General features: G+C 37.3%; 4 protein-coding genes across 6 annotated transcripts; 1 reads left to right on the top strand and 3 right to left on the bottom strand.

Annotated features, from left to right (window-relative positions):
• Positions 1–1,199: 1,199 nt before the first annotated feature.
• Positions 1,200–10,817, top strand: LOC106334331 (mediator of RNA polymerase II transcription subunit 12). 3 transcript variants are annotated; one of them, XM_013772632.1, is made up of 13 exons: positions 1,200–1,535; positions 2,179–2,440; positions 2,526–2,585; positions 2,742–2,847; positions 3,204–3,272; positions 3,380–3,433; positions 3,555–3,659; positions 3,898–4,044; positions 4,130–4,474; positions 4,546–6,833; positions 6,923–9,517; positions 9,639–9,951; positions 10,055–10,817. In XM_013772632.1, the coding sequence occupies exons 2-13, from the start codon at positions 2,325–2,327 to the stop codon at positions 10,505–10,507; spliced, it is 6,651 nt and encodes a 2,216-aa protein (XP_013628086.1). In that variant the 5' UTR covers positions 1,200–1,535; positions 2,179–2,324; the 3' UTR covers positions 10,508–10,817. The 3 variants fall into 3 exon arrangements, with proteins under 3 accessions (XP_013628086.1, XP_013628087.1, XP_013628085.1); XM_013772633.1 differs by having other exon boundaries at positions 1,200–1,531; positions 2,316–2,440; positions 10,055–10,507; XM_013772631.1 differs by having other exon boundaries at positions 1,200–1,531; positions 10,055–10,507.
• Positions 10,818–10,908: 91 nt separating this feature from the next.
• Positions 10,909–13,459, bottom strand: LOC106334333 (rop guanine nucleotide exchange factor 3). The gene is made up of 7 exons (XM_013772636.1): positions 13,190–13,459; positions 12,544–12,950; positions 12,355–12,471; positions 12,057–12,286; positions 11,686–11,985; positions 11,199–11,543; positions 10,909–11,116 (listed from the first exon to the last, which is right to left on the bottom strand). Exons 2-7 carry the CDS (start codon positions 12,866–12,868, stop codon positions 10,997–10,999), a joined length of 1,437 nt encoding a protein of 478 aa, XP_013628090.1. The 5' UTR covers positions 12,869–12,950; positions 13,190–13,459; the 3' UTR covers positions 10,909–10,996.
• A 1,337-nt stretch (positions 13,460–14,796) lies between these two features.
• LOC106330103 (elicitor-responsive protein 3-like) lies at positions 14,797–15,980 on the bottom strand. The gene is made up of 6 exons (XM_013768653.1): positions 15,914–15,980; positions 15,748–15,813; positions 15,524–15,662; positions 15,295–15,430; positions 15,102–15,205; positions 14,797–14,890 (listed from the first exon to the last, which is right to left on the bottom strand). Exons 1-6 carry the CDS (start codon positions 15,978–15,980, stop codon positions 14,797–14,799), a joined length of 606 nt encoding a protein of 201 aa, XP_013624107.1.
• Positions 15,981–16,514: 534 nt separating this feature from the next.
• On the bottom strand, positions 16,515–19,538 carry LOC106334332 (transcription factor MYC1-like). The gene is made up of 8 exons (XM_013772635.1): positions 19,387–19,538; positions 18,875–19,156; positions 18,363–18,459; positions 18,227–18,241; positions 17,991–18,047; positions 17,326–17,880; positions 16,822–17,235; positions 16,515–16,746 (listed from the first exon to the last, which is right to left on the bottom strand). The coding sequence occupies exons 1-8, from the start codon at positions 19,536–19,538 to the stop codon at positions 16,663–16,665; spliced, it is 1,656 nt and encodes a 551-aa protein (XP_013628089.1). The 3' UTR covers positions 16,515–16,662.
• Between the last annotated feature and the right edge of the window lie 643 nt (positions 19,539–20,181).

The raw sequence follows: 20,181 nt of genomic DNA, 5'->3' as shown, positions 1-20,181 counted from the left end.
TTTAATTGTTTTTAAAATTTTCAGGTAGTCTTATATATCTATGTCCATAAAAAAATTAAATGCAAAATATGGTTTTTGACTTAGTTATATTTCAATGAATCATGAAAAATTTAATAAGTTAATATGACTATATCAGATAGAGTTTGTATTCAGTAAATTTTTTTTATCTGATGTCAGAAAATATACTTTAACACATGGATGCATGTTTATTTTATTTTAATTAGAATTTATAGTCTTAAAGATATTTAATATATATTATTTTTACCTCTTCAACATTCAATCAAATACAAGGATTCAATAAACTAGTTTAATATATGTATCTTTTTTTTGACGGTAGATAATATTATTAAGCAAATAAAAAGTTCTAACCAATGAGAACTAACAAAACAAAAAGTAGAAAATTGATATATGGATCCAAACTAAACTAACACTTATCTATTTTGCGTATAAATGATTAAAGATTTTTTTATATAAAAATTTCATATTTACTTCTCAAATAGTTGAACTAAAGGGAGATAATCTTCGTATTAATCCAAAAACACCACGTTTGAGACGTTCCATAGAATTTCATGATGTCTTTCCAAGTAACCATAGTTTACAGCAAGAACTCCATCACCATCAAATAAAAAACCATCAACTATAAAATCCGGTATGACCCGTCGCCACCATCCGCATTAGATCTGTCAATTACCTTTTCTAAACAGTTCAATTGAACTGAAGTTTTTATTTTACCAAATCTATTGGAAAGAACTTACAAAAGAACAATAAAAAACTTTGCCAAATTTAAAATAAATTGGCAATCAAACAAACAAAGTGTCTGAAAATAAAGCAAATCAAATAAATTAGCAAAACGAATTAAACAAACCGATGTCGGAGCTATAGAAACCTCTGGCCATCAGCTTGAAACTATAAAAAAATCTATCTTTCTCTCTTATATATGTATCTCTTTAATATATAATTTATTGATCTGCATATATTTTCTTGATTTTTAAAATCCACTAAGTCAGCATTTTTAATTTGGGTTACAATTTAAAGTGAAGAAAAAATTTTAAAATCCAAAGAATAATAAAAGAAGTTGTATGAAATCCGAAAAAGGAAATAAAAAATGGTTGCAGAAGACGGAAACTCTTTGGTGCATCCACCAAACTGCTCTCATAAATACTACTTGACTATTTAGCCCCTGCAGACGAGGAGGAAAGTGGAGGGCAAAGTAGGGAATATATTATAGAGCAGAAAAGGTTAAGATTTTTCTTGTAACCAGGAGAAGAGTGTGTGTGTTGAGATCGAATTCAATCAATCTGATCAAATCGAAGAAAGTTGGTTGCTGCGATTGGGTGGTTTCTGTTCCTTTCCTGGAGCGAATCAAAAAGCTGCAACCATTCCTCTTCGTCAAAGTAGAAAACCCCAAAAGAGAGAGAGAGAGAGACTCTTTGCTTCTTCTAAATTGGTTTCGTCTTCATCTCCCCTTGGCTCAATTTCTTCACAGCTCCCAGCTTGAATCTTCGCTGAACTTTGGTTCGTCCTCCTATTGGTAGGTTAGTTTTCCGTTTTTGTCTTCATCCTAGGGATTATTAATACGCTCCCCGCACTTGGATTGGATTTGGTGGTTTGATTGTTTTCTAGCTCATATTCTTTGCCAAGGATCTCGATGTCTGCTATCTATCTAAATTGATTTGTGTGTGTTTTCAACACTTGTCGTCGGTTAATAAAGCTGGCTAATTTATTTCTCATTCGGTTTTGTTTTGTTTTGTTTTGTTTTGATCGTATGATATTCATAAATGCCCTCCTTCATACTATGTGGTTGATTAATTAGGGTTAGTTTACATTTACCCAAGATCGATCACCTTTTGTTCTTCATCATCATAGTATAAACTTATGTGCCTTTTGGGGGGGTGTAATCTCTCTATCATGCTAAGCTCATAAATTTCAGTTGAAGTTATGTGTGTTGTTAATAAAGCTTTAATAACTACAAGTTGCTGCCGTACTACCTATTAGCCGATTTAAACTATAGCCAGTTAAGAGTAGCTCTTCTCGACATGATAATTTCACAGTTTGATAAAGAAAGGGTATTCCTTCTCCTGAAGACACATTATCATAGACTATATGTTAATTTTAGTTTTCTTTCTTTTTGTTTGGCTTCAGTGGAAGTTCATCACCGAGGCTATTCTTATGTTTCAGGTTTTACTTTCGTTGCTAAGTTTATGGTGTAAGGAGAAATTGCAAAAATTAAAAGTGCAAGTCCATGAAAAAGTTGTGGACTTGTTCTTAGAGTTACTTATGGTATGTTGATGTCACAACCATTATGCCGGTTTTAGTTTGGAGATATGCAAAGGTATCATCCTGCCAACTGCACTAGTGCAGTCAACAATACCGCTATGGGTGCTAGGGACTCTGGACGAGCTGATTCTTCTTCCATTGGAAACTACTCGCTTAACTCAAGGCATGTTGTTTCAGACGAGTCCTTTCATAGCATTTTATATGTTTGATAGACTTAAAAGACCTGGGAGTACTTTTGTTTACTGCAGGAGGCCACCGCCATTGACGCCCTACAAGTTGAGGTGTGAAAAGGACGGTCTGAATTCCCGGTAATTTTCACTTTTACTTTTGCCGGATTCGGTTTTGTAGCTTGGGATTTCACTGTTTTTATCTCCGCAAGTCTAAGTCTTTGGAACTCTTGTTAATACTTGAAGATGCCGTTTATCTCTTAGATGATTTTTACTCTTTTCTTCAAAATACTGCAGACTAGGACCGCCTGATTTTCATACTCCAACATCAAGTTCCCCCGAAGAAAATCTTACCAAAGAGTATATTCAGTTTGGATACAAGGAAACTGTTGATGGACTTAAGGTGCGATCAACTGAAATTGGTTATGCGTTCCTGTTGTGCTTTTTAAATTCTTATAAGATCATGGTTAGTTGTTTATTGACATGTTTTCGATAGATATAACGATCTTGTATTGGACCCATGTCTACGTTATTTCCCAACGGAAATAGGAATTATATCTTACTCAGCTGGCATGTTCATATCGAGTGATGATTTATTCAATGTAGTTCCATGGAATGCTTACAACTCAGAAAGTCTATATTATTAAAAAGTTTCATCTTTTCTGTGTCATAGTTTTTTTAATTCCGTACTCCACTAGTTTCCGTGGTATTAATAATATCCTTCTTCTAATGGATGTCCTATCCTCTTGGCCTTTCTAGGAAGCGGACGAGATTATATTGACCCAGGTCCATACTTTTTCAAAGCCTGTTGTCCTAAAGTGCAAAGAGGTACGGTATTAGAGAGTGTAGGCGGTGTTTTTGTCATAACTTTTTTTTATCTCTATTGGAGTTCATTTGTGTTTCACATGAAACTAAATTCAATTTCTATCTCACAGTCTGTCAGAAAGTGTTTTAGAGCTATCAATGAGTCTCGTGCACTGAAGCGCAAGGTAATCTAAAGATTCTAGCTCCTTTCCTTTTCAAATTAGAGTGTACTCTTTGTGCAGAATAGTAGGGCTTCAGACCCAATCATATGGCTCATGATTTAAAATTTCCCGATTAAAATGGCAGGCTGGTCAGGTCTATGGGGTGCCTCTCTCTGGTTCACTTCTCGGTAAGCCTGGATTCCCAGAACAAAAATCATGTGGGGAGGAGACAAAGAAAAAATGGATTGAGGTACTTATCAGAACTTCTAAACGATGTTCTTTTAATCGATGTTTGTTGTCGTACTTCCACATTATAGAATGACCGCACTTTACCTCCTTATCTAAGTTTTTGGAAAAACTGACAATTCAAGTCTTCTTGGTTGTTTGAGAATTCTGATCAATTGAAAGCACATGTTCCAGATCTTCTTGAAGTAGAAGAATACTTACCCATATGTATTTACTCAGTCCTGCTCTCATTATTTTCTCAGAGTCTATCACAACAGCACAAGCGTTTGCGCTCTTTGGCTGATAACATTCCTGGATATAGGAGAAAAACCTTATTTGAAGTCCTCATAAGGAACAATGTCCCATTACTGAGAGCTACTTGGTTTATAAAAGTGACTTATCTTAATCAGGTACGCTGTTGGGAAATAAATTGATTATTTTCTAGTTCTGTTCTCTGGGTAATGGAGGACATCAATTTTTGCTTACAATTTGTAGGTGCGACCTAGCACTGCGGCTATTTCTTCAGGAACACCTGACAAGACACAAAATTCTCGGTGTGAGCAATGGACAAAAGATGTTATTGAATATTTGCAATACCTCTTGGATGAACTTTTGTCACGGAATAGTTCGTATCCTTCTCAGCAAACTAGAGATAGGTCGCCACAGATGCTTTATGCAGGATCAATGCAAAAGATTAGTCCAGCATCGTCAAGTCTTTACGGGGAGGAAACATCTCTGCATTTTAAATGGTGGTATATGGTGCGTCTTCTACAGTGGCACCATGCTGAAGGCCTCCTTTTTCCTTATCTCATTGTTGATTGGGTTCTCAGGCTCTTACAGGTATGCGGCTAGATTAATTTATTGATTCAAGATGTTTCGGCTTTGTGATTTTTGCTTCTGCTTTATTGCAGGAAAAAGATGTCTTTGAAATTTTGCTGTTGCTACTTCCCATTGTATATGTTTTTTTAGAGAGCATTGTTCTCTCTCAGACATATGTACAAAGTCTTGTAGCTATTGCTGTCCGTTTCATCGAGGAACCTGTTCCTGGTGGATCCGATCTTGTTGATAACTCTCGGAGAGCTTATACTCTCTCTGCTTTAGTTGAGATGGTTCGCTATTTGGTACTGGCTGCACCCGACACATTTGTTTCTTCAAATTGCTTACCGCTACCTCCTTCCATCGCAGCATGTGGACCCAATGACGTGAGCTATGCATCAAAGGCATATGAGAATCTGGAAAAGTTGAGAAGTAATTCCTCAGAGATCTCTACCCAGTTTCAAGGGAGGGGAGTTGACTCTCGGTTTGGATTCCTTTCTTTTGATTACACCATTTCAACCATTCAAAGAAGTGCAGATGATTTGGCAAAGATAGCTAGCGCTGGTTATCCTCAGCATAACGTGGCTAAAGCTGTTCAGGCTTTGGATAAAGCTTTGTCGGACGGGGATATCAGAGCTGCTTACTCTTATCTCTTTGAAGACCTCTGCAATGGAGCCGTTGATGAGACCTGGATTGCTGAAGTCAGTCCATGCTTGAGATCATCCCTCAGATGGATTGGGGCTATCAGTACATCCTTCGTTTGCTCTGCTTTTTTCCTGATCGAATGGGCGACATGTGATTTTAGAGATTTCCGGGCTGGTGTGCCTAAAGATATCAAATTCTCTGGCAGAAAAGATTGTTCTCAGGTGTATTTAGTTATTCAGCTTCTGAAGCAGAAAATTCTGGGTGGAGAATTCGCAGCTCGCAAAGGAAAGAACCATCGCAGCAATTCTCTTGGTGTCTCTAAACCTAGCAGTTCGATGGATGCATTTGAAAGTCCAGGCCCGTTACATGATATCATAGTCTGTTGGATTGATCAGCATGAGGTACACAGGGGAGGAGCAAAGCGCTTGCAGTTACTCGTTTTTGAACTTATACGCTCTGGAATTTTTAATCCTTTAGCATACGTTAGACAACTTATATTTAGTGGGATGATTGATATGATTCAGTCTGCTGCTGATCCTGAGAGGAGAATAAGGCATCATCGCATATTAAAGCAGCTACCTGGGTGGTTTGTATATGATACTTTAGAGGAAGCACAGCTCTTAGGAGGAGATAAGCTTGAAGAGGCTGTGAGAATTTATTCAAATGAAAGGCGACTTCTTCTGCGAGAGTTGCTTGTTAATGCAGATCAGAAGTCAAAGAAAAATTCCACTTTCCTTCCGTCAGTTGATTTGCCAAGGACCTTTAACGCAATGGCCGATAATCAGGAACTTCGAAAACATACCAAGCGCAGTAAGGATATTAGAGAACTAAAGGAGCGCATAGCTGCTCTACTGCAGTTTCCAGATGTGTCCTGTGGTGTGAAAAATTCAGTGCGAGATGAATTTCAAAGTAGCGTTAAGGAATCAAGTGGATCTGTGTATAGCAAGATGGATCACCTAGAATCTACACCAGGGTGTGAAGACTGTAGAAGAGCAAAAAGAAAAAAAATGAATGATGAAAAGAGCTCTTGCTATCAAGGGAGTTCACCAATTGCATTAGATGAAGAAGATAACTGGTGGATCAAGAAGGGGTTTAAAACTGTGGAGCCTTCTCTGAAGGTTGATCCTCTGATGGAGTTAACTAAACAAGTACCGAGGGGTAGGCAGAAGATGGTGCGCAAAACACAGTCGCTGGCTCAACTACAAGCTGCGAGGATTGAAGGTAGCCAGGGCGCTTCAACGAGTCATGTTTGTGATAACAAAGTAAGCTGCCCTCATCATGGCCCTGGAGTGGAAGGAGAAAACCATAAGGTGGTTGATGTGTTTAGAACTTCTACCTCTGTGGATATTGTATCTGTTGGAAACTCTTTGAAGCAGCTACAGTTTGTTGATAAGCGGTCTGTTGCAGTTTGGCTTGTAAATGTTGTTCGGCAACTTGTTGAAGAGTCCGAAAAGAGCAGTGTGAGAGTTGGGCAGTTCAATAAAGGTGCACCAGTTGAAGAAAAAAACACAGTTAGGTGGAAGCTTGGGGCAGACGAGCTATCTTCCATATTATTTCTCATGGATCTCTCGCGTGACTTGGTTTCAGTTGTTAAATTTCTTTTTTGGTTATTACCAAGGGCCAAAAGTAGCCCAAGTTTTTCCGTTCAAGGTGGGAGAAACCTTGTAATTATGCCAAGGAATGTTGAAAACAACGTGTGTGAAGTAGGGGAGGCTATTCTAGTATCATCACTTAGGAGGTGTGCTTTACTTTCCCTTCAATACGTGTCATTAGTCATCTATATTTCTGAAATTTAATTTGTGCATGTGTACGATCATTTTCTTTCAGGTATGAAAACATTCTATTTTCAGCAGATCTTGTTCCCGAGGCCATGACAGCTTTGATGGCACGTGCCGCATCACTTATGTCGAGTAATGGAAAGATTTCTGGATCAGCAGCTTTAGTTTATGCTCGCTATATTTTGAATGGATATGGAAATCTTCCCAGTGTTGTGGAATGGCATAACAATTTCAAAGCAACATGTGAAAAGAGGCTTCTTTCTGAACTTGATCATACTCGATCAGGGAACGGTGAGTATGAAATCCCCCTTAACGTTCCAGCTGGAGTAGATAATGCAGACGACTATTTACGTAAAAAAATCAGCAGCAGTGGTACTCGTCTGTCAAGAGTGGGTTTGAATATGAGAGAGGTTGTGCAAAGACATGTTGAAGAGACGACTCATTATCTCAGAAAACTCATTGGTACTGATACAATGAAAGCATCACTTGCTGAGAAAAATGACGACGGGTATCAGGTGGCTCAACAAATTGTAGTTGGGCTAATGGACTGCATTAGACAGACTGGCGGTGCAGCGCAAGAGGGTGATCCTTCTTTGGTTTCTTCTGCGGTATCTGCGATCATTAACAGTGTAAGCAATTCCATGGCAAGAATTTTGGATTTCTCTGTGGGAAATGTTCATCAGAATCGTCCATCTGGCGTAGGTTCATCTAATATCGCACGTCACATTTTGCAAATCCATATAACCTGTCTGTGCCTTCTAAAGGAAGCTCTTGGAGAGCGTCAAAGTCGAGTGTTTGAAATAGCGCTCGCAACAGAAAGTTCCACTGCTCTTGCTGGAGCGTTTGCCCCTGCGAAGGGATCCCGGGGTCAGCATCAGCTATCTCCTGAATCCTATGATTCAATTGCGAACAACACGAATGATATCCCGAACGGTACTGGAAAAGTAGCGCTGAGCAAAGCAACAAAAGTTACTGCAGCTGTATCTGCACTTGTTATAGGTGCTATCACACATGGCGTTATAACCCTTGAGAGGATTGTTGGTCTGCTGAGACTAAGGGAGTGCTTAGATTTCGTTCAGTTTGTAAGGCGTACAAAATCGAGTTCTAATGGCAGTGCTAGGTCCGTGGGAGCCTCTAAAGTGGATAACTCTATTGAAGTTTATGTACATTGGTTCAGACTTCTTGTTGGTAACTGCAAAACTGTTTCGGAAGGGATGGTTTTGGAGCTTGTGGGAGAATCTTCCGTGGTGGCTGTATCACGTATGCAGCGCATGCTTCCGCTGAAATTGGTCTTCCCACCAGCCTATTCAATTATTGCCTTTGTTCTGTGGAGGCCTTTGCTTTCGAGTGGCAACTCTAACTCCAGCGTCCATGAAGATACTCACCGCCTTTATCAGTCTTTGACAGTGGCCTTTCATGATGTGATTAAGCACCTTCCTTTCCGAGATGTGTGCTTTAGAGACACCCAGGGACTTTATGAACTAATAGTTGCTGATTCCACAGATGCTGAGTTTGCGGCGGTACTTGAGCTGAATGGTATGGATATGCACTTAAAATCTGTGGCTTTTGCTCCTCTTCGTGCCCGTCTTTTCCTTAACTCCGTAATTGATTGTAAGATGCCATCCTCTGGTTATTCCCACGAAGCACTTAGTGAATCGAAAAAACGACACCAGGGAAATGGAACAAAGCTTGTGGACAAGCTGGTGTCTGTATTAGATTGCCTGCAACCTGCAAAATTTCACTGGCAGTGGGTTGAACTCAGGTTGCTTCTAAACGAGCAAGCATTAACCGAGAAACTCGAAAATCACGATATGCCTTTGACAGATGCAATACGATCTTCCTGTCCTACCTCTGAGAAGCCTGAGGCCTCTGAGAATGAGAAAAATTTCATCCAAATCCTCCTCACAAGGTTATTGGTTAGACCTGATGCAGTACCACTTTTCTCGGAAGTGGTTCATCTCTTCGGTAGGTCGGTTGAGGATTCAATGTTGAAGCAAGCTGAATGGTTTCTAGCAGGTCCAGATGTTCTTCTTGGACGAAAAACAATCAGACAAAAACTGATTATAGTAGGAGAAAGCAAAGGACTTCCTACGAAACCTCAGTTCTGGAAACCTTGGGGTTGGTGCAGCAACTCCAGTTTCGATCCTATCACGGCAAACAAGGCAGGAAAGAAAAGAAAGTTGGAAAGTACTTCTATGGAAGAAGGGGAAGTGATCGAGGAAGGGTTGGGTTCAAAAAAGTTATTATTTGATGAGAACAGTCCCAGTGTTGGATATGGGATTACAACTGAGAGGGCTTTTGTTCAGCTAGTGCTTCCATGCATAGATCAAAGCTCTGATGAATCTCGAAGTATCTTTGTGAATGAGTTGGTAAGACAGTTTAGCAATATTGAGCAGCAGTTAAGTTCAGTTACCATCCGCAGTATAACAAACAACAAACAGATGGGAACTGCTTCTTCTGGGTCTGAGGTTTCATCAAATAAAGGAAGTACTCGGAAGGGCCCTCGTGGTGGTAGCCCTAGCTTGGCAAGAAGATCCTCAATCAATACTACTGACACTGCGCCGCCACCTTCCCCTGCTGCTTTGAGAGCTTCTATGTCTTTGCGGTTGCAGTTTCTTCTAAGGTTACTGCCTGTCATCTGCAGGTACTCGAGTCTCTATTTTTTTTTCCCATTCTGTTTGACCAGATTTATAAGAAATGGTCATTTCCTGTTGTTACTTAACTAAATGCTGAGTTATCTTTTTGTATGGCAATCAATTTTTCAGGGAACCTTCGTTTAGGAACACGAGACATACACTTGCATCTACAATAGTTCGTCTGCTTGGAAGCCGAGTAGTTTATGAAGACTCTGCTGCATGTTCTCCTCGTAGTGACGTATCAAAGGCGGAGACAGAATCAACAAGAGATCCATCTTCCATGGCAGATCTTTCTAGTGATGTCTTATTTGACCGATTATTGTTTGTACTCCATGGGCTGTTAAGCAATCACCAGCCAAATTGGCTAAAGCCAAGGTCTTCTTCTAATGAATCATCCAAAGACTTTACCTTGTTTGATCGTGATGCAGCAGAGAGCTTACAGGTTTGTCAAACAAAATTTATAAAAACCCTCCCCAGTCTTATCTTCTTGACTGAAAATTAAGATTGTTGAAGTGCTTGGCTTTTTGTTGTCAATAATAATGCAGAATGAGCTTGCACGGATGCAGCTACCGGACACCATCAGATGGCGGATCCAAGCAGCGATGCCAATTCTCCTTCCTTCTCTACGTTGCTCTCTCTCGTGTCAGCCACATTCTGTTCCGCCAACCGCACTCACTCTTGTTCAACCCTCGGGATCTGCTGCTGCTGCTGGGCTCAATCAAAGAAACTCCCTTGCCACACCAAAAACTGTAACAGCAGGGCAAGGGAAGCTGAAGCAGAATATGTTGTCACCATGTCAACAGCAAGAAGCAGACAACACGGATGTGGTTGACCCATGGACGCTTTTGGAAGATGGGACAAGCTCAGGTCAATCAAGCAGCAACGCTTCAAACAGCAGCGACATGGGCAATCTTCGAGCCACATGTTGGTTAAAGGGTGCAGTGAGGGTCAGACGGACTGATCTGACATACATTGGTTCAGTGGACGAAGACAGCTGAATACTGTTGCATAGTTGTGTTTTGACGATCATGAGAGAGCTCTGGTAAGTGAGAAGCAAAGGAGCAAAGAAGCTTGGATCTTCGGTGCCTATCTCATTTATTAAGGGGCTCATAAGAAGACTGAAGCAAGTCTTAGTGAGAGAGAGAGAGAGAGTCTCTATGAGTCTGTGTAGCTTCTTCAGAGATCTTTGTATTTTAACTACTAACCCTTTTTTGCTATTTTGGTCACACCACCCGGACCCATGCTGGTTCGGAACCCTGTTGTATGTAATAGGGCTTGGAAAATTAATTGACTAAATATTATTATTCCCTTGGATTTTTATAATGTAGACTCCATTCTTGATGAAAAGACTTGGTTGATTATATCCAGAATTTGAGAAAAAGTAGTTGTATGCATTTTTCAAGATTTTTCCATTGATTTTGATCTGAATTTAATTTACAGAAGGAAAAAAAGAAACACAGAAAACCTCAGACGAAAATCTTAAAAACTTATTCACTACCGCTCATGGTTTTGTCTACATAGAGAACATCATCAATCCAAGCAACTATGTTGAAAGCTAAGCCTTCAAGTACTCTTGAATAGCTCTCCAACACTGCTTTTCCTACATCCTGCAAACCAAAAAGAAACAAAAGATAACTTTAGTCTCAATAAAATAACTCTCCAGTTACAACTTTCTTCAGTTTGTTTTACCTTATTGTACTGAATCTTGCATATATCTAATGATGTCTGAGATAGTTCTGGATAACGCTGTTTCAAACAGAAGAGCAGCGTCTCTGCTCTCTCAGCCATAACATAGTTCTTGTCTGTCCGCTCTGTAGTTGACATAAGATCTTTCACCAGGTTCCATGATTTCTTAGAGTTACTAAGACAAGCTTTGCGTCTCCAAGTGTACATTGAAGCCTCTACTCTATCTGCCAACTGAACAGCTTCATGCTCAGATGCTATGTTCAGACAATCTAAGAGTTTCTCTGGGAAAAACCGACCCGAACCACTCATGTAGCGGTAGATTGAATCACCAACACTGCTTTTACCACACTGAAGACATTCACCAATAGGTTAATAAACAAAAAACTCAGAATAAGAATCTTTTTAACAAACTAGTAGTAATAATAGTGAAAACAAACAAAAAAAAAAACCAAAAAAAAAAAAAAAGAGTGAAAACAAACAAAAAAAAGACCTTTGGGAGAGTAGCCATGTAAGAGTCTGGAATCTCCATTTCACTGAGGATGCTACTGTTGATAGCCATTGCAGCTTTGTGAATCTGATTAGTACTCTCTCTCTTGTTCTTGAGTTGTTTTCTGGCTATATCTGACAAACCTTCTGGAGGAACAAGAGGAACTGGTAGCCACCATTTCTCTTCTTTCCTCTGCACTATAACTTTCCTGAATGATCCAGTGGCAGAACGTGCAGATTTCATCGACAGACTTCCTTCTTCTGCATACCAAAACTCTGTGTTCTGGAAACTATCCAATGCTTCCTGTTGGGAAAAAAGATCATCATCATATAATCATTTGAATTATCTTTTGGATAATTAGATGATGTACGTACCATAAGCATAGAATCTAGCTTTCTCAAGGCAGGTAAGTTGATATAGATATCTGCTCTTGGTCTACTCTCCATCACCTCAACAGTAGTTCCATTGCTTAGGCTCTGACATCTAGGGATGAACTCAACTATGTAATCGCATACCGATAAAAGACACTTCATTTCTCTCTTCCACAATGCTCTCTTCTCTGTTTCTAACGGCTCTAACCTCAGATTCTGTCCAAACACTGTAGCTGCAAAACAATGGTTTACATTAGTCTGAAACAAGGACATATATAACTGGTTGAGTCTTTGAAATTACCATAAAGATTGGTAATAGCATTAGAGATGGTGACTGCAGTGCAAACTCCTTTGCCACTTCCTGACATATCTTCTCCAAGCAGTAGCTTTGAGAATCTTTCCTTCATTGTCTCAAGTTCTGCACAAACATTTTATTAATCTCAGATTATTATTGTTTCATGAGAGAGAGAGAGAAGAGAGGACACAGCACCTGCTTCTGAGATTTCTTGGACCGGAAGATTTCCATTTGATTGCATCTCTAAACCAGTAGAGAGACATTTGGAGCTCTTGGATTCCGTTAGGACAGGCCAATCAGAGGGAGAAGCGTCACTACAGAAGCTGTTGGTTTCATGATCTATTTGGTCTGAAAAGCCTGAAGTACTCTCCGAACATGTCCGAGGGTAAACAAAGGAGTCTATGCTCATGCTCGAGTAAACCGGAGTTTCTGATGCTGATTGATCATTTGGGTCAATGGATCGTCGTGATTGATGATAATTCGCGTCTTCGTTTTCATCTGGATTCGACAAATTCTCCATCTTTTTTTCTTTTTAGCAGCTGAAAACAGAGGAATCTCTCTCTCTCTCTCTCTCTCTCTGTTCTTGATCTGTTTTTTTTTTTCTGAGGAAGTAACACAGAGAAATGGTTTTAAAGCTTTAAACTTTTGCTGCGTGTTAATCAAGAGAGACTTAAGAATATGAATAAGAATCTGAAATTTGAAAACGAGAATGTTGGATAGTGAAATTTCAAAGAGGAACAAAGAACAATAAAGTGATGAGAACAAGGAGAGAAAGACTGAAACTTTAAAATTTAAAAGAACGCTAAAGTAGTAGAAAAAATCAAAGCAACGGGTCTTTTACCTTTAAAGCTTCTTCTTCTGCAATTCGTTTTGAAGTTTTGAACCGTTTAAAGCAAAATTTAAACGAACGTTGGAAACTCAATTCCCTCCCGTTGATTCCAAAACCCTCTCTCTCTTGTGGAACTTTTCAGGTGAAGAAGCCGGTGACCGGAAGAAAAAAAGAGAGTAATGTGGATGAAAAAGGACGGTTGATCTTGTGCTCCAGACAATGATGAAGGTTGGCTTTTCCTTGGCTTCAACAAGTGTTGTGGTTATTATTATGAGGAAATACCTCTTTAGGAGATGTTCAACTATTTGTCTATTTGCTACTATTATATTGTTTTCTTGTTGGCTTAATATATGGAGTATACTAATTTTCAATCAAAATATAATTGTTTATTTGATCATTTGTTTTTTTATTAATAATTGTAGATTTACCAACGATTTATTTATCTTTTTCGTTTCCCAAATAAATAAAATAATCTATATATATATATATATATATATATATATCTTTATCCTAATTTCATCGCTAGAGATCTCAACGTAAATTTATAAGTATTTGTTAAAACCAGGATTGTTTAAGTAAGAATTAAAAATTTGATACTGATTAATTTGTTGAAATTTTTAATTTTATGAAAAGATCTTGATTTTCGATGGGATACGAGTGAATGTTCAACGTATATGATTATAAGTATTATTTTAAATTAATCGATGGTCGGTCTTGTAACGCCTCTATTGAAAATTTTATTTTATCTTTGTGTCAACCGTTTATCTTTTTGACCAATTATCACATGGTTGGAGTTTAGCTTAATCCCCATGTAGTGTACACGATTAACTGCAACTCATAATAGATGACTATCTTATATTATTATTTCACTTTGAATAATATACCTGTAATAATTTAGCACATGATAACTTAGTGTAATGGAGATGAGAAAGTATATGGAGTATATTGCATGGTTCGTGCGTGAGACAGACGTGCGTCCCATTTTCTCGTCGTAACAAATCCCGCATATGTATTCATATATTTAATTTCTGTGTTATTATTTTATATATACTATGGTATTAAACAATATTAACTACTTTCAAATTCAAACATACCTGCTATAATTTATTTGTAGTGGTTTATTTAGCATATCTAACGTATTCAGAAGTGGAAGAAATTATATACAAAAAAATAAAAATAGACGTATTACAACATTTGTAATATATGGTTTCCATCAAACTTGTAACAAACTCTATGGCCCAAAAACCATATCAGTTACATTTAATTTAATGCATCAAATTAGTTCAAAAAAAATATACGTAAAAAGGTTAAATTATTAATTCAAACCTTTGTCTGTGTGTTTGTTATATTTTTTCAAAACAACAATGTGTTTTGTTTAGATCAATTATAGCCTAAAATACTTAAGCAAAAAACGTAACTTAAAAGAAAATAATAATTCAGAAAAAGGTTTTTAGGACTGGCTGAGAAATTAAATGAAAGTAAGGAAATGTTACTTCGAAAATTATAAATGCATGCATGTCCATTTATTACATTAAAGGTTGAAGGTGAAAAAATTAAAGTCATGGAAAGTTTCTTATTATTGCCCATCACGATACCATGAAAGGATTGATTGAGAAACCCTAGCTACGAATAGAACATTCCTTATAGTCGACGAAACAAAAAAGAAGTTGTGCATTGATGAGATGATGAGACCTTGCATACTTGCCCATGCAGCTGTGAACCTAAAATGTTTGCACAAACTCAGAAATTAAATAAATGTCATCACTATACTTGATGGATGTGGAATCGGGTTATACATATTATGCAATTCTGAAAAAAAAATAGATTTGATAAAGAAAAGAGTTTTGATGCTAACCCTCTTAAATCATTTTAGTTATCTTTTAGTTGATATTTGGTTGTTTTCTGGAAGCAGTACAGGAGAAACCGTAATAAAGGGACTTTCATCAGAGTCAGAGTTGTAGAATTCATTGCTTCTTCACTGTTTTTGCCCTCTATCTTCTGTTCCCATGCCTTCCTCCGCAATTTATCCTACAAAAATATAAGTTTTTCTTGAGAATACTTCATTTTATTTCTGTTCTAAAGAACTTTAATTTTAGCTAGGGTAGTTACTGAGTTACCGCTGCAGTGAATCTGAATCCGAGTTTTAAGACGCCTTTAAAAGTATCATCGTCAAGAACAACATTGTATGGAGCTGGCTTAACTTCCATGTATCCTCTGTCACCTCCTTCGGTTATTATCCCTTTAAGATCAATTCTGCACCAAAAATGAGTCACATACACATCACATGGATGGTATTATATCTTAATTTTGCTAAGCTAAACCACTCATTTCTAAAACAAAACTTACATGGTTTCACCTACAAATCCACCATCTTTGAAAAGCTCTTTGTCCATGGTTCTAAATTTGATATGTGTCAGCTTCTTCCATTGAGACATTGGGAAATCGAATACAAACTTTTGGTTCCACAATGCGTTGTCATTATGACCTGCTTTCACATACAAAAAAAAAACCCACAAATGTTTACGTTTGGTTCAAGAGTAACAAAATTCAATCACTAACAAAATTTGAACCTTTTGACAATTTGCTTCGGTACTCCTTTGTCCCACATTGTAACAACACATAATACACAGGCCTTCCTGCAACCAAATATTCAAAATAAGAGTCATTTAAGTTCAACATATGATATCTTATTAGATATACAAACATATGAAAACAGTTAGTCTTTTTTATAGTCACCAATAAAATTTGTGTGTGTGATTCCATGAGCATCAACGAGAAGTACTTCTAATCTTCCTCTCATCATATGTACCATTTTGATTCAAAATTTGCCAAGAAATTACAAAAACGTAATGCTTAAAAAAAAACTGGGGTAATGCAAGTGAAACCATTAACTTTTATATTGCTCCATAACATGTCCTACGTACTACTTCTTTGCAGGCTCTATATATGAGTTACAAACTAGACCACAATAATGCATTTAGTTAAGAAATAATAAACAGTTTTGAGTAAATAAAATTTAAGTTACATTCTCTGGCTAGTTAAATTTCAGTCCGTTTCTTGAGGACTCAGAAAGAAACTGAAGTGTAACATATATGATGAAAAAAATCACCAACAATAACCCAATGAATCTGATAGTCTTCAGGATCAGTTGGTTTTTAGTTCCAGTAAATTTGATGAATAAAGTGACAGGAACATAAAATGAAAATGTGGAATCCAAATCTTTGATATGAAAGATACCTAATGATCAGGTCCGGCGAACACTGTATAATAACTAATCAAGAACCATAAGTATATATCTTAAATTATAGAAGAGAAGATGACAATGTCGAAACATTCCAGCCAGTCTCGGCAAAGATTACATAAAAGAAAATTCGATGTAAATTTAATGACATAAAGATTAACTCACCAGAGTCCAAAAATAAAACATTTCATCAAAAGTTTAAGAAATACTAATATTTTGCAAAAATCATTAAAGAAACCCTTAATTAGGTGATTCTCATAGTCTCACCAATTACTCTCCTCAGCTCTCGCTTAATCATCCCTACTGAGGCAACTGCAGCCTCACGCAACTGCATTGCCCCCAAAAACATTACGTGTAAGTCAAACAAACAGAACATCAAGAAGATTGTTTTTCAGAATTTTACCTTTGCCTTGAGATTAAGTGTGAGGAACCCATTAAGTGTATGAGATCTGACAGAGAAAGCATCCATGTGAAGTTTGCTCAGAGTCTCCATGATGTCCGCAACAATGTAGTCTCTGTAAGAACATCTTACTTCCATCACAACTTCTGTTTCTTTCAGTTTAACTCTAAAATGTGTCTCATCTCTCAATACAGTGACAGCTTGTTCGGTTTCTCCTGAGTTTCCATCGATCTTCGTGCTGTCGTCGTAGTTCCCTGATGTCTCCTCGATTAACACAGAGTCGTTAAGGCTCTTTTTCGTCTTTCTTTGTTTCCCTACGAAGTTAACAGATCCCATACAAGATTCTAGCTCTTCTACTCTTTCCTCTAGTTCTTGCAAGTACTTGATTGTGTTGTTCAGTATCTCTTCTTTATCAACCTGCAGAGTTATTAAAAAAGAATCTTGTGTCTGAAATAAACGCCAGCTTTCAAGGATTTGGAAACACAGTAATAGTTTATTAATTATTACCTCGTTGACAGTGGGAACCATAGCTCTAAGGACACTGAACTTTTCGTTCTCTTTTCTTTTAACCGAAGGATCATCTTGATTCAGACCAAACATCTTATTTGTGGACAGTGTCTTTGTGTCTACGGAGTGCATCAAAGGTACGTCATGCAATATCTTCCGCAGCACGTTCTGTGAATTGCTATGTTTCAGAAGAAGATTTGAGCTTGGTTGCTTCCACCGCAAGAAACTTGAGCCAGAATTAGAAGAAACAAGTTCGGGTTGACGATGATGACTGTTCTTCATTTTTGATTTATCAGCAGCGTATTTGAGTAGTGTTGAGACAGTTCTCTTGTAATGCAAGTCTTCATCCAACATGAGATCAGAAATACCAAACTGAATCTGTGGGTTTTCTTGGAGTGCCGAGTTTACTTCACTTATCTTAATTTTCATTTGATTCTTCTTATCATCATCAGCATTGTATTGGTGAGCAGAGAAGTTGTTAGAAGGGCAATCGGGCTTCGATGTCTCCAACAAGCAAGATTTGATGTGTTGAAGCAGGCTAGGATCCTCTGAAATCTTTCATTGTCCATGAAAAGAAAATAAAATAAAACAAGTGTAAGTATGAGTTTTCTTGTGAAGCAAGAAACATAGGTTAAACCCTTTGATGCTAAGATAGAGAGTTATACCAATTCGGTGACGCCAAGCTCAATCACACCGCCCAAGTAAGGGAAACACACAACAGTCTGGATAAGTCCCATAAAGACATAAGACACACATATACATTTTAATTCTACATAATTCATAATTAGAACCTTGTCGAATCTAACAATTACAGCACTAAAGCTGACTCATTTATATATATATTTATTTTGAACTACCTCTGACTCATTTATATAAAGAGAACATTATATACGTAGCATACCTGAATTGATGCGCTCTAAAGGAAAGAAACCAAATGACCAGTCATGAAGAGAAAAGCAAATAGAAAGAGAATTATAGTCAGATTGTATTCTTTTAAAAGACCAAAGATTCATGAAAAAAAAGTTAAAGAAGCTTACTCTTGCTAACAAAGAACGAGAGAAGAGTTTGCTATCCGCGTACTGAGCGTTGCAAAGCCATATGGTCTCACCCGTGGCCAAAGCTCTTCCTGGCAAACTAAACGTGCATAAATCACGCAAAAATACATATTAATATATAGTTTAAATCAATAAAGAAAACTCCAATTTATAATTTCTTAAAATGTAAATCAGCTAAAATGGCAACAGTAAGGAAGCCCAAATCAAAACTTGTTGGATGTACATAAACAGTAAGAGTCACAAGAAATAAACCCCTTGGCCAAAACAAGTACATGAAATCTATAGGTGAGATCTTTGACCCGAGGTGACAAATCTTTAGAGATCCATGTCTTGAAATGAAAACAATGGAACATGGTTCACTCCACCTTTTTTTGGTTCACTCCACTTTCATTCCCAATTAGTACTTTTACCATATGAAAAGTTAGAAAAGGGTTATATATATATATATATATATATATATTAATGCGATATTTTTTATAAGAGAGAGGACAAACCATTGAGAAGGAGAGAAGACATAGGACATGGAGACTACATAGTACCACTCTTCATCTGAGAGGTCATCTGGTGACAGCAGCATACTTGTTGTACTGTTACAGTTGTGATAACCATCATCATGAGTAGTACTAATAGTATTAGTACTGTCTCCTTCACGCATACACAGATAAAGTTTCCTAAGTTGGTTGCTTCTCTGCAACACATGTTTATAATGAACTTCGTATCTCTTCTTCCTCTTCTTCATTTCTCCATTGTAACATCCTTCTCCCCACTCCAAAACCCTAAATTTAAAATATAGTGCTCAAATACAATTATATTTACACCATTCAAATCGATAATTTATAAGAAGAAAAGGGCAATGCAAAGATAAGATCTAATCTTTTTTTGTGGGTATGAGCAAACACAACTTAGTTTTGTTATGATGCAAAGATCAAGACCATGGTAACTTGTTTTTTTTTTGGTAAAATAATTAAGACCATGATAACTTAATTTTTTGTTAGATTATACTTACCCAGATTGAGTTGGTGAAGAGGACCAGAAGATTGCGTAGCTCCACTGAACACTTTTTACAGCTACAGCGAGTTGTTTACTTAATAAGCTGTTTCTTCTTCTGCTTCTTCCTCTTGGTGCTTCTACACCATCATCATCCATTGTCAAAGACATTCTAAGAAATACAAATTACTTAATAAGGAGACAGCCCAAAGGCCAGATTTATTAAAGAAATTTGGTATTGAAGCTTTCTCTTCTTCTTCTTTTTCTCTTTATTGCTTTCTCTTTCTCAGCTTGGTCGTGATGGAAAGAGACTTAAGAGACTGTCTTTAAAGTTGAGTACTGTCTTTAAAGTAAATGAGAGAGATAGAGAGAGAGAGAGAGAGAGAGAGAGAGAGAGAGAGCTTGACTTGGGTCATAATCTTGGTTCTTGGAGCGACTCATTTCTTTATACATCAAATACATATCGTAAGTAGGGGAGTGTTAGATTCTATTTGGTGAAACCCAATATTATGTTCTTCAAAATAAAGTGATACTGAAAAATACAAACTGAAAGATTCAGTATATTTTTGATTTTTTTTTTCTTTATCAGTGATTGTTATTCGTCATTAGCTTGGTTATTACTACAATCACATATATTTATATTTTATAAAAATATATATATCTTGTGATATTCGATTGTTTTATATACCCCTAGACTATATTTGCGAAGTGATTTTGCCACATGTCATTTATACAATCATTTTTACAAAAAAAATGATGACATTGCTAACAAGATTGATGACATGGTTTATAGTTAATATGACATGGACAATCA

This window comes from Brassica oleracea, chromosome C3 (genome assembly GCF_000695525.1).
Source record: "Brassica oleracea var. oleracea cultivar TO1000 chromosome C3, BOL, whole genome shotgun sequence".
In the NCBI taxonomy this organism is placed as follows: Eukaryota; Viridiplantae; Streptophyta; class Magnoliopsida; order Brassicales; family Brassicaceae; genus Brassica; species Brassica oleracea.
The sequence above is the reverse complement of the archived record's forward strand: the minus strand, read 5'-3'. Positions and strand labels throughout refer to the sequence as shown.